Source organism: Musca domestica, unplaced genomic scaffold (genome assembly GCF_030504385.1).
Source record: "Musca domestica strain aabys unplaced genomic scaffold, Musca_domestica.polishedcontigs.V.1.1 21, whole genome shotgun sequence".
Lineage (NCBI taxonomy): Eukaryota > Metazoa > Arthropoda > Insecta > Diptera > Muscidae > Musca > Musca domestica.
Window position 1 is genome coordinate 10911655 of NW_026712258.1, and position 12949 is coordinate 10924603.

The 12949-nt window shown below is 36.7% G+C and overlaps 1 protein-coding gene across 2 annotated transcripts in view; it reads right to left on the reverse strand.

The window, feature by feature from the left end:
- Positions 1-5477: 5477 nt before the first annotated feature.
- The window catches only part of LOC101887862 (dihydropyrimidinase), a 33627-nt gene continuing 26155 nt past the window's right edge, over positions 5478-12949 (reverse strand). For both annotated transcript variants that reach the window (XM_059122793.1, XM_059122794.1), the window contains exons 4-9: positions 10891-11081; positions 10560-10834; positions 10348-10494; positions 10051-10289; positions 9271-9992; positions 5478-5610 (exon numbers count right to left, since the gene is read on the reverse strand). In XM_059122793.1, coding sequence (XP_058978776.1) covers positions 5531-5610; positions 9271-9992; positions 10051-10289; positions 10348-10494; positions 10560-10834; positions 10891-11081 — 1654 coding nt within the window. In that variant the 3' untranslated portion in view covers positions 5478-5530. The remainder of the gene's footprint in view (positions 5611-9270; positions 9993-10050; positions 10290-10347; positions 10495-10559; positions 10835-10890; positions 11082-12949) is intronic.

Here is a 12949-nt window from a genome sequence, read left to right on the forward strand (position 1 = left end):
ATCACCTCAAGCAAGCGCTTCGTCGCGAATGGAGTAAAGTATCGCAGAGCAACATGACGCAGCGTGTGACGGTTTCATTGGCCGTTTGAAGGTCATAATTCGTGCCAAAGGTGGCCGATTCGAACAAATATAAACTTATTCTAAAATGTTGGGAAGGTATCAGTAAGAGTGATGATGTATTCCATCTTGGCACCAGACCTTGGGTTAATAAAATTATTGCGAAATGTGAAAAAATTGGACTCTTAAATCAAATTTTATAAGAGTTGTAGTTATTCAAATGTTTTACCCTTTGCTGGGGAGTTACTTGATGGAGTGGACCGATATTGTCCAGTATCGCACCTGAACTAACACTGATGGAAATATTAGGATTCGCAAAGTTGGAGAAAAATCGGATTATCCTTTCTCTTTCTGTGCAATAAATATTTTAATTTAACATTTTGTGTGATAGGTACCAGAAGGAGTGGACCGATACATTCCATTTTCACACTAGACCTTGGGTTTGTAAAATTATTGGGATGTGTGAGGTACCAGAAGGAATGGACCGATATTGTCCATCTCCAAACTCGATCTAAGTTTGACAATAATGTTACGATGCACGAAGTTTGGATCAAGTCGGATACTTCCACAGACAGATAGACAGAGGATGGACGGGCATCGCTAGATCGACTCCAAATGTCCTGAAACGGATTTGGTCCAAAGAGATCTAGGGTCTAAAACCGTTATTTCGATGAGGAACGTTTTGGCCGTATCAAATGATAAATACCTTCTGTAGCTATATGCCTGAGGGTATAAAAATGTAAAAATTATGGCGTTTGACTTTTATGCAGTTTTTTTATCTCACCCTGTATATATTTCGTCCGATTTCATGTATGTTATGCGCCAAACACAATATATATGACAAATGAAATTCACAATGTGTGGCGGAATTTGGTTACAATAATAAATGTGACAAATTAATTGGAAATCGGTTAAGATTTGGATATAGCTCCCATATATAAATATTCTCTTCTTCTCTTTATTTCAAAAGGAGAGTGATTAAATTTGTTTTAAATTAACGGGAGGCTATAGAGCACTCGATTCAACTTAAAACTTGTCTCTTTTTCGAGACGAACTCCGAATTTTGTAGCGGAAAGGAAGACACTATTACACACTAAACTTTATGCGACATATTTCACTGTTGGTTAAGCTGCTCATCATGCACATTTGGTGTGGATGATGGCTTAAAGGACCATCGTTTGGAATTTAGCAAATCTATTTTACAACAAAGATTGTTTTTGTAACTATGGTTTTTTCCCACAACTACTGAACGTTTTTTCAACCAGTGCTTATTTCGTGAATTGTAAAACTTAGCTCATGTCTGATTTGAAAGATTTTATCCTTCCGCTCATTGAATATGGTTGTGTATACGCTTGAACAACGTTGTGAAATATTGTGACATTACTTTGAAAATCATGGCAATGTTAGAGGATGCATGGGAAAAATGCGTACGGATTTTGGAAGAAGGGAAACACGGACAGAAAACCCGCAGGCATACTTTGAAAAGCCGAGTTTCAGTCCAGAGGCATTAGGTCATTTTCCTCCACAAAAGAGCAAAGAGTGGGCGTTACGTTTTTGGGCCATGTTGAACAAATTTTTATTCACAAAAATTGAACAGGAGTATATTGGCAACATTTGGTTTCAAAAGGACAGCGCTATGTGTCACACAACCGAAACTATGTGTCACACAACCGAAACAAAAGGACAGCGCTATGTGTCACACAACAGAAACTTCACTCGATGTTTGGCGTCCTCTCAGCCTCAGATCTGATATCGGTTGCCCACCTCGGAGCTGCGATTTAACACCGTTGGATTATTATTTGTGGGGTGCAGTCAGAAATAATAAGCCAGAGATTATTGACCAGTACCAAACAATCAATCAAATCAAATTCATAGGCTACTGAATAGCCAGCTGAGTCAGCCATTCAAATGAAATGATTTTTCATTATTAACCTCTTAAATGAAATATATTCAGTAGCTTTCTTTATATTATTTTCAAAAAAAAGTCATTTTGCGGACCCCGTATATTCGCGATCAATAAAATCGGTCTGTCTTTCGCACACATTATTAAATAAAGATCTACATTTTTCTCAAGCATTTACATTATTTTAAGGATATTTGAAATTAAAAATCGATCCTATCTCGCCGAACAGAGTGGATCAGTCCATGTAAATTTGTATTCACGCTGTAGGTCGCAATTATAGTTTGCTCCTCACGAAATTTAGCATGGTACAAGGGCTAGGGTCAGAATATAAACCTAAAGTGGGGGAAATAAACATAAGATAATGAAATCGACCAAAAATTTATTTTTTGTTGATTATGCAGCCCCTTTTTAGGTCATAATTGTTTAAGTTTTAAGTCTGCTATTTTGGATGGTTATTGGATAATATTTAGCGGATTTATTAAACAATAATAATTTTTGTGTTAAAAAACCCCAAAAATTTTTTAATGCAGACATTTATTTCCGAAGAAATCACCGGCACATAAAAGTGGCACATCTGACATAGAACTTAAAAGACTTTATTTGTATGCATTGGCAATTCAGCATATTGTTTGGGCTGATGCATCATATTAAATGTCAAATTTATAGGGGATCTGAGGGCCTCAGTGAAAATCTGATATCAAATGTTAATGTATCGTATATTTACTAGAAGTACACAAAAAATGAACAAAAAAATTCCGCTTCATGTTGTATCTTTGCATATAATAATTATATTGTGAAATATGGCTATAAATTAATTTATGAAGCAGTTGTTATTAGTATATATTGGTATCATAAGTTTATATTGATATCATGGAAATTTTATGCGAATTATGAAGTACGTCGTTTTAGTACTTTATCGTATGTTATCGTCTTCTAAACTGAAGACGTCAGATTTCAATTAAAGTTATTAGGTGTGTTTTCTGATTTATGGCACTGTAATTAAGAAGGTATAACACGAAGCCAGCGCAAAAAAAAAACTTTGCAAAAGTGGAAAGAGAGAGTGAGAGAGAGAAATTTTAATATCCATTCATCTTTGTAATATTGGGCATTTTCTTTTTGGGAAATCTTTAGTGTATGTGTATCCCTCATTGCTTGGCCATTTTTATGAATTTTATGGTGTTTTAAGACAAATTCATCTCTAACAAAAACTGACCTGTAGTGGGTTTCTCTAAATCATTTCTTGAGTCACCGACAAAAATCTATATATTGGTCTTCCTATCTCGACGAGCAGTCAGTCCGTCTGACAATGTTAAATTATAATTACGCAAATTTCGTAATTATGGCCGGATTGTTTTTGAGATGATCGTAAAGTATGGATAACGATGGATGATTTTGCAGTTACTCTTGCGGCCACAATTATGAAGCAATCGACTCGGAATTTTAAATGGGGCTAAAGTTAAGGGTTGGTCAGAAACCCACCAATCTCCAGCGGATAATATTAAGCTCGTAAAATAGACCATAACTTTTATATAAAAAATACGACAATTAAATTAAACCGCGAATATTTTAAACTCCACCGAAATTACAAATATACGAAAAGGTAGCTTCTGGTTGTTATATTGATTTTGATATCCAAGATATCGTATATATAGTAAAATATAAAAAATCTTATATAACAAAGAAGGAGATGTCAGTTAGAAAATTAATAACTTAAGAACGGCTGGGCGGATTTTGACCATAACCTCCAATACAGAATGTCATTTTGGCATTTTTTCTGTGATTTGTTTGTGTTATTTTTATACCCTCCACCATAGTATAGAGGGTATATTAAGTTTGTCATTCCGTTTGTAACACCTCGAAATATACATTTTAGACCCCACAAAGTACGGGTTGCCCATATTCGACGGACCCATGACTCTTTGGGCCCATTCCAATCGACGAGGCTTGGCCGCAGGCAACATTCTTTGCGTCAATTGAATTTTGTACGGGAACAAATGCAAATCAATGCGAATAATCCGTTGTAAAATGGACCGAGCCATGCCCAACTGCTGAGAACGGCGTTTTTGGGATGTTCTTAGGGATCTCTCAACACTGGCGGGTACGCAGCGATATTCTCGGCCGATCGCCTTAGTCGACTTTTATATGGCCTCTTCGGATTAGAAAGAGCCTTACCAGTCGAAAATTTTTCGTATAAACGCTTAATGGTGTTCTTAGAAGGCGCACTTCTCACATTTTTTAATGTTTTAAAACCACGTTGAGTTTTCACAATTGACTTCTTCTGTTGAATGTACATTTCAACTATTTCAGAGCGCTCGAGTGGCGTGTTTTGGTTCATGGTAAAGATCTGCTTGGACTGGCGCTTCAAACGCGGTATGTCATTAAGCGATGTGACATCTCTGTCGAAAGTTATGGCGTTGCCAGATGGGTCCTTCGAATATGGACAACCCTGTATATATATGCTTGATCAGCATAAGTTCTATGTCGAAATGAAGTAGATTGATAAAATTTTACTCAAATGTATATTATGTCTGCAGGACTTTTGGTATTGAAAATGGGCCATGTAGGTCCACGTTTTGGTATAGCCCCCATAAACGGTAACTCCCGATATTCGGTACTTTGTGCATTTTAGCGACATTATTCACCGGAATTGTTTCAAATTTGGTATTTGAAGTTCGTAATGGATACTACAGCATATGACAGGAGATTGTCTGTGCAGGTACCTCCCGATATTCGGTATTTTGATGATTTTAGCGACATTATACACCGAAATTGTTTGAGATTTCGTACTTGACGTTCATAATGGATACTGCAGCCTAGGGCATAAAATTGTCTGTGGAGGTCAACATTTTGGTATAGCCCCCATATAATAGTACCTCCCTACATTGATGATTTTAGCTACATTATTCACCGATTTTTTCAAGTTTCGCATTTAAATATTGTAATGGCTTATGACAAAAATTACCTATGCAGGTCCACGTCGTCGGTTAGACCCTACTATGAAGGCTACATTTGGTATTTTTAAGATTTTACCACAATTTTTAATATTGTTTCGCCTTACAAAACTATGTGATAGTGTATTATATTCAGGTCACAATTTTCGTCCTATCTCATGGGATCAGTTGGCTGATGAAACTACCGCAAGTTGAAGTGAAGTGACACGGTCGTTTTCTACACTTTTACAAAACTTCCAGTACTTTTATAATTAGTAACTTTCTTTGTGTGGGCGTTCATCATCCTTTTGTAAGTTTATACATCAAAATGTATTAAGTTTTAAATGTAAAATAATATGACTTACATGCCTTAAATTCCCACTTTATTTTCATCTGATTCACCCAATTGTGTGTAAAAATAAATTCCAATAAGTTATAAATTAACATAATTTATTAATAATAAAAACATTGATTAAATATCCACTAAATTGGCACTACAATCAGTTAAGTAAATTTAAATGAAGAATTGCAATGATATTAGAATTAAATATTCGCCAGCTGATTAGATTTTATATGACTTAAATGGGTTGTATTGTCCGCAATTAAGAGTAAACACGAAGAAATTCAGGAGACATCTGAGTTACCAGAATCCGGAAGATTTGCCACCAGGTGGGTTGTGTACTTTTACCGATGGGCGGGGACCATTTTTATCCAATTCCTCTGCAAAAAGTAAAGAGACACAAAATTATTAAATTATCAAAATGTACGAAATTTATTGATATCATGGTACAAGATAAGTTAAAGCTGTTTTCTAAGTGTGCTCGACTTCTGTATTTGTTGTTTTGAAAAATATGAACAAAATATGTTCAAATTAATTATTGAAAGCAACGTACATTCCAGAATGCGGATTATAGATATTAGGCAGTTTTGCAATGGAATTGAAAGGTTAAAGAGTTTGGATCATGTTTTTCATTTGAGTGTTAAACCCCCATACGTTATAGAACATCTATAATAGCCCCATGTGAAAACTCAGTTCATATTTGGCATTTAAATGATCTTTAATTCGGAATTTGTATTAAGTCCTTATTTTGCATCATAGTATAATTCAATGGCGATTAAACAAATTTCCGATCTGTTTCTGTAGTTTAACATTTCGGAGTTTATTTCAGACGTACATCCCAAATCTACGTTCCTAAACAATATCATCTCGGGGTTAAAAATTCAATAGACTACAAAATTTTCTTTTCTGACCACACATTGGTTGTTGGAGGGGCACTTGGGGGTACACTAATGTGGCTATACTTAAATTTGACTATACTTAAAGAAATGCCTATGTGGACAATTATCTGTAAGATGGTTCTCTACCCCAGATGGTATTTGGAGCATCAAATAAACGAACTCGGTCGAAAATATATGTATGGGAGCTATATCCAAATTTGGTGAATTTATAATTGTACCAAATTTAGTCACTTATGCCGAATTTCATTGGAATCGGACATACGTATCGTGATTTGTGCATCAAATATATGTAATCGACCGAAAATATATATGGGAGCTACGATTTTTATATAATTTGACTAATTTATTTTCTGATCAAAATCCCGTCACACATTCCAAATTTCATTGGAATTGAACATACATGAAATTGGCCGAAAATATATATGGGAGCTATATCCAAATCTGAACCGATTTCAATATAAATTGGCAAATTTATTTTTATTTTAAATTCCATTACGCATTTCAAATTTGGAGACTGTATCTGTAATCGATCAATAGATATATGCATAAAAAAAAACTAAATTTTTTGGAGGTATCTCCGATGCTGATGATATATCTCCATTTCCAAGTGTAATTTCAAAAATTTATATAGGCTTTGTTACTGTCAGGCGATGTTGTAGTATGCTTGGAAATTTTCAGTAAAATCTGTTCAGCAGTTTTCGAGTCCATAAACTACAAACAAACATTTTTCTCTTTTATAGAATAGATTATATTTGAGTAAGACTACTCTCTCAATAGAAGATTCGACCAATTTCTCCAATGTCATTTCTCGAACCAAATTGAATTCATATTCATAGCATTCGCTTTAATTACCATTATCGATCAAAAATATATAAATTTTTAAAGCAACATTTTGATATAAAGAGTAGAATACAACTTTGTACTACTTTGATGTAATGGCTAACTTTACGTCAGATTTCGTTAATTCTCGGAGTTGGAGAGTATTGAATTAGGTAGACAGCGTTGACTTGATCTTGACTTAAAGCCTTGTGATGAGACTTGAGACCATTCAAACTCTTCCTTTGTACCCACGTGAAAAATAAGATCTACATCAACAGCTTAGCGTCGATACAAGGCTTTAAATATGGAATTTCTGAGGATATCGAGGACATAGAGCAGCCACACTTCGATTTGGTTCTCGTGCTGGCCATTAGGCTGATATATGGTTCAGTAACCAGCTGTCGTCGTTTTTTTAGGATTTGACATTAATATGCCTAGCCATGAAGTCACATTTATCAGAGCTACCCTTGAGCAGCATACATTTTTATAGAAAATTTATAGGAATTTCTAAGACTTTTCAAAATCTAGCTGGAAACATTTGCTAGGCAATTCCTTCAGGAAAAGTAACCAGACACACCTTTTACTGAATGTTGTTCGACAACTGAAATGTCTCTCTCACGTACAGATATTGAAAATGTTATTGAACAATATCCAGCAAAAAAATCGATTCAAAATAATAATAATACTATTTATGTTGAATGCTTATTATCTGAAATATAATTTCATTATTACCCGAAATGTTTAAACACTTTCACATCGACCACTAAACAACTGATTTTCCATCAACTGCAGTTACTAAACAATTCTTACTGAGAAATGTATCCCAATAAGGATTTGCCAACTCTAAGTAAGGCAACTGACAAAACTGCTCTCTTCACACGGTTCCATTTATTTTACGTTTCTAACAATATTTTGTAACTATTTCTACAAATTATTTAGTTGCCGTACACACCTTATGATTATCATAGAATGGGTATTGCGGGTTTGGAGTTGCTAATATTTGAAGTCTGTCGGAAGTGAAAAATGGGAGCCATATCTTAATCTATACCCAATCACAGTCTGAGCTCATTTATGCCGGTCCGTCGGTATGGTCACATTTATTATCTGATCATTACGAAAATTTTCACAAATCATTTATCAGGTCCCAGGATACCCTATAGACCCTATTGAAATTGATGGTGATCAGTCTAAATTTATATATTACTTTCATATATCTTCGTCCGATTTCAATCTTATCGGGCCCCAAAAGTGTATTATTTTCCCTAATATTATGGATTTTTACCAAATTTAGCCTGAACAAGTAAAAAAGCAGCTAAGTTTGGCCGATCCGAACTTTTAATACCCTTCACCATTTGGAAGGAACTTAAAAAATTTCAATAAATCCCGAAAAATACCGTTTAAATGATGACCTTTATACGAGGGCTATACGAAGACGCGGGCCTGCATAAGTAATTTTAGGCTGTAGTACCTATTAAGATATTTAAATATGAATTCCGGCTAATTATATCGCTCTAATCATCAAAATACCGAATGAAGGGAGGTGGAATTTTTTGTCATAGGCTGTACTTCCTTTTACGAACTTGGAAAAAATCCAGTGAATAATGCGCTAAATTCATCAAAATACCGAATAAAGGGATGTACCGATATATGGGGGCTGCACGAAGACGTGGACATGCATACAATTTTTTTGCATAGGCAATGGAACTTTTTACAAACTTCGAATAAGAAATTTGGAACAATTCGGGTAAATAATGTCGCTAAAATCATCAAAACACCAAATATCGGAAGGTACTGTTATATGTGGGCTATACGAAAACGTGGACCGACATGGCTCATTCACGAACTTTCCCTGCCAAAATACACAAGTGTGCAAAATTTTAGTCTTCTTTAAACGCAGATTATCAGATTCATAATTGGACTTTAGCTAAACTTTAAACGATGTCGCTCTAATTTTGTTATTCTAGACCCCCAGGCCCCTTCTTCTAAATTCTTTGTTAGTTTTGAAAAAAATATTGAATCCCTTGTAGATTTAGGAAGCACATACATACAATATTTACAAATAGAGATCCAAATCAATAAATGCTTTATTTTAAAATGCAAGGCCAGGCACTCAGAAGTTCAGAAACTTATTGTTTCCAATATATGTTTTAAACAATCATTTCAACAATGAAGCGGATAACAAACAAATAACACCCTGGGCCAATAGGGCCAGGGCAGCTAGGAACAAGTGTTTGTATTTATTTTGTTATTTTGTGTACAAAAAGGAATTGCAGCTTTGTTCGAATGTGGGTTAGATGAAATCAGCAAAAACGCTTCACTTACGGCTTATGGAAAAAGTCGATTCTTGCATGTTTCTGGCGCCATCTACATGCTTGAGACCAGTTGGACTCTGAGGTTTGGCTTGACTACCCACATCGTAGGCGGAGCTGAGCAGAGTGTGAGAAATAGGTTTCTGATAAGTCACCTCCTTCTGTAACGCATCAAAGTTTAGACTCTTTACACCGCCATTGACTCCATCAGCAGCCTTGCCGTCACCATTGCTCTGTTCAGCTGGAACTTTGCCCTCCAAAACATCATAGATATATGGTGTTCGCACTGGAGTGCTTAAGAAACGACCAAAGCCTTCGGCCACACGAACATTACCATCTTCCACACAGACACGACCACGCACCAATACAATCTCGGGAACACCATGGCAAACCATGCCTTCGAAAATATTAAAATCACAATTGTGGTGGTGGGTATCCTTGGAGATGGTGCGGGTGATATTTGGATTCCAGACGACAATGTCGGCATCGGAGCCAGCAGCAATGCGTCCCTTTTGGGGATACAAATTGAAGAGTTTGGCAGCATTGGTACTGGTGACGGCAACAAAACGGCAAGGATCCAAGATGCCGGCATGGACACCTTTCTCCCACACCACAGACATGCGGTCCTCAACACCGTTAACACCATTGGGGATTTTGGTAAAGTTACCCTTGCCCAGCTCTTTGTGTTCCTTGTTGAAGGTGCAGTTGTCACTGCCGGTGGTCTGAAGGCCATCGCTAGAAAATAAAAACAAATTCCCAAATCATTCATTCAAATTATTTTGAATCCACTTACTTTGCCAATAATCTCATCATGAACTCGGGGGTGGTGGGATCTGATCTAAGGGGAGGACTGAGGATATGAGCAGCGGCATGATGGAAACAATTGTTGTGACAGTGTGTACCATCGGTGCCCAGAGCGGCGGCCAAAGTTTCACCATAAATACCGCGATTGTTGTAACGGCGGCGAGCTCTGGCCAATTCAATACCAGCCGATTTGCCCATTACATGGACCACATAGAGGGGACAATCAACCTGCAGGAGAATACGGAAAATTAACAGGAATGTTCGAGATTTTTTTAAGGTGACTTACCTGATGAGCCAATATGCATGCGCGGTGAACGGCTTCAGCTTCCACTTCTTCCTGGCGTGACATTTCATGACCCTCAGGACCGGTGACGCCGGCATTCAACAGTTTACCCGCATTTTTGGCAATAATATCACCATTTTCGGCATGGACCTAAAAAACAATTCAAAATTGTACATATTTTAACTTGTCTAATTGTAGATCTCTACTCCACTCACCTGAGCCAATGCCCCCAATTCACGAATGCGTTCCAAGCTATCCAACATATCGGAATCGTTCAGTTGATACAATCCCTTGTAGGCCATGAACATTTTGTAGGAATTGATGCCCAACTCTTGGCACAAAATTTTCATTTCATCCGATACCAATTTGGACCACCATGTTACGCCCACATGCAGGGCATAATCACAGCACACTTTGGGGTCAGCCCAAGAGCGCCACTTGTGATAGGCATCAATCAAGGATTCACCCTTGTTGGGCATGACAAAATCAACTGTAAAGGTTGAGAGTTAAATATGCGATTCTTTTCGATTTTGTTGTTGGTCTTACTAATGGTTGTGGTGCCACCAGCAACGGCGGCTCTGGTTCCATGATAGAAGTCATCAACAGACACAGCTCCACCAAATTCAAATTGGAAATGGGTGTGAGGATCAATACCGCCGGGTATAATCAAACGCCCAGTGGCATCAATCACACGTACACCTCCGGGAATATTAATTTCAGATGCTGGGCCTACAAACCTTTAAAAAAGAGATAAACGGATTAATTTTCAAGTCTAACTCAGTTTGAATTTTGTCTTTCTAAAAATGGATTTTTTTATTGAGGGCCAAGTAAATAAAGACAAGAAACCATTTTCTCTTTAAAAGTGGCAGTGTTGAAAAACGGTTGTTAATTTCCATATTCCTGAAAAAACTAATTATAATGTTTTCTTGTGTTTGAGAGACAGTGCGATAAAGCAACTCCGATGTAGTTCGGTCTAGGGCATATGCAGGGTGAGATAAAAAGACTGCAAAAATGTCAAACGCCATAGTTTTTACATTTTTTGTTTTCAAATTTTATTGAATGCAAAAACTGTCGGTAATAGCATCAAATTTTAGAAAAAATTTAGATTTGTTGGTCACCTTTGCACGAATTATGGCCTTGAAACGGCCAATGAAACCGTCACACGCTGCCCGAATGTTGCTCTGCGTAATTTCGGCCCATTCCCGGCGAAGCGCTTGTATGAGGTGATCGACACTTTGGTATTTTTTAGTGCCAGCCTTGCTTTCCAAAATGCTCCAGACACAATATTCCAACGGATTGGTATCCGGAGATTTTGGTGGTCATTATGCGCTGGAAATGAAGCGAGGAACCTCATTTTGTAACCATTCTTGGGTGGCGCGTGCTGAGACCTGTTCGAATGTCCAAGGTCTACGCCAAAATTTTTGCGTGCCCAAGGCTTTAATGCACCCTCCAGCTGCCCCTTAATTTTCAGCTGACCCTGACCTCTTTGGGAAGTAAAGACAATCAATTTGTTTGTTTACAAACTGCTGGACAACGAATGTTTTCTCATCGGAGAAAACCAAATAACTTTTTTTCTGGAAAATTCTCACCAAAATGCTTTTGTATGCTTGTAAACTGGAGAAATTTTAACAGCTGTCAGCTGGACGAGTGGCTTAGAAATGACAGCAGTCTGAAGTTGGTGGCAATTTTTTCATCACACCCTGTATATGCAATAACTGACTAATCTAGAATTTACGTCCAATCGAAACGGCTGAGGTTAAAATCTTGGAATTTTATACAAAGGAAACAAGTACTAAAAGGGTAGGAGACGTATTAAAATGTAAAAAAAATGAACGGACAAACGGAATGAGCTGGAATTACAGTCGGAATGAGAGTCACTGATGGAGTGGTTTAGAAATTCCAACTTTAAGGTAACGAAAACTTCTAAAATGGTACCTTTTGGTATTATGTGAACGGATAGAGGTTAAAACTTGACATTTGGCACGGAAATCAAGGTTGGATAGTATGTTTGATTTATGAAGGTTGTTTTGAAAATATATGTTCCAAGAGTGCGAACCGTAATAAATGCCACTAAGTTTGGTAAAATTCCGTTTTGGGTGAACGGAATGCAGCTGGCAATTTTGAATGTTGTTATTGGTGTCCCTGTTTTTGATAGGTTTGAGAATTAAAGTTGATTGCATATACAAAACCAGTTCCTTCTCTCAATCACAAACACCACAAATGGTACTAAATTCGGTATTGGATGAAGGAATAGAGCTGCGATCTTGAAATTTGATATTGAGGTCTCTTTTGGTGTATGTGGTTTAAAATATGGAGGTGATTTTATAAATGCTTACTATAGTTGTACGAAAAGTACTAAATAGTACTAAATTTGGTATTGGGTGAAGGAATAGGTCTGAAATTCGGTATAGATGTTACTGTTGGTGTCCATGATGGAGAGTAGAAGCTGGTTTTGTATATTTTTACTCTAATTGAACTAAATTATACTAAATGTGGAAAATGAGAAAATTGAAGGGCTAAAATTTTGAAATTTTTTATAAAGTTTACTGTTGGTATCTGAGGCTGAGATATGGATTTTGTTTTCAAAATGCATACTATAATTGTT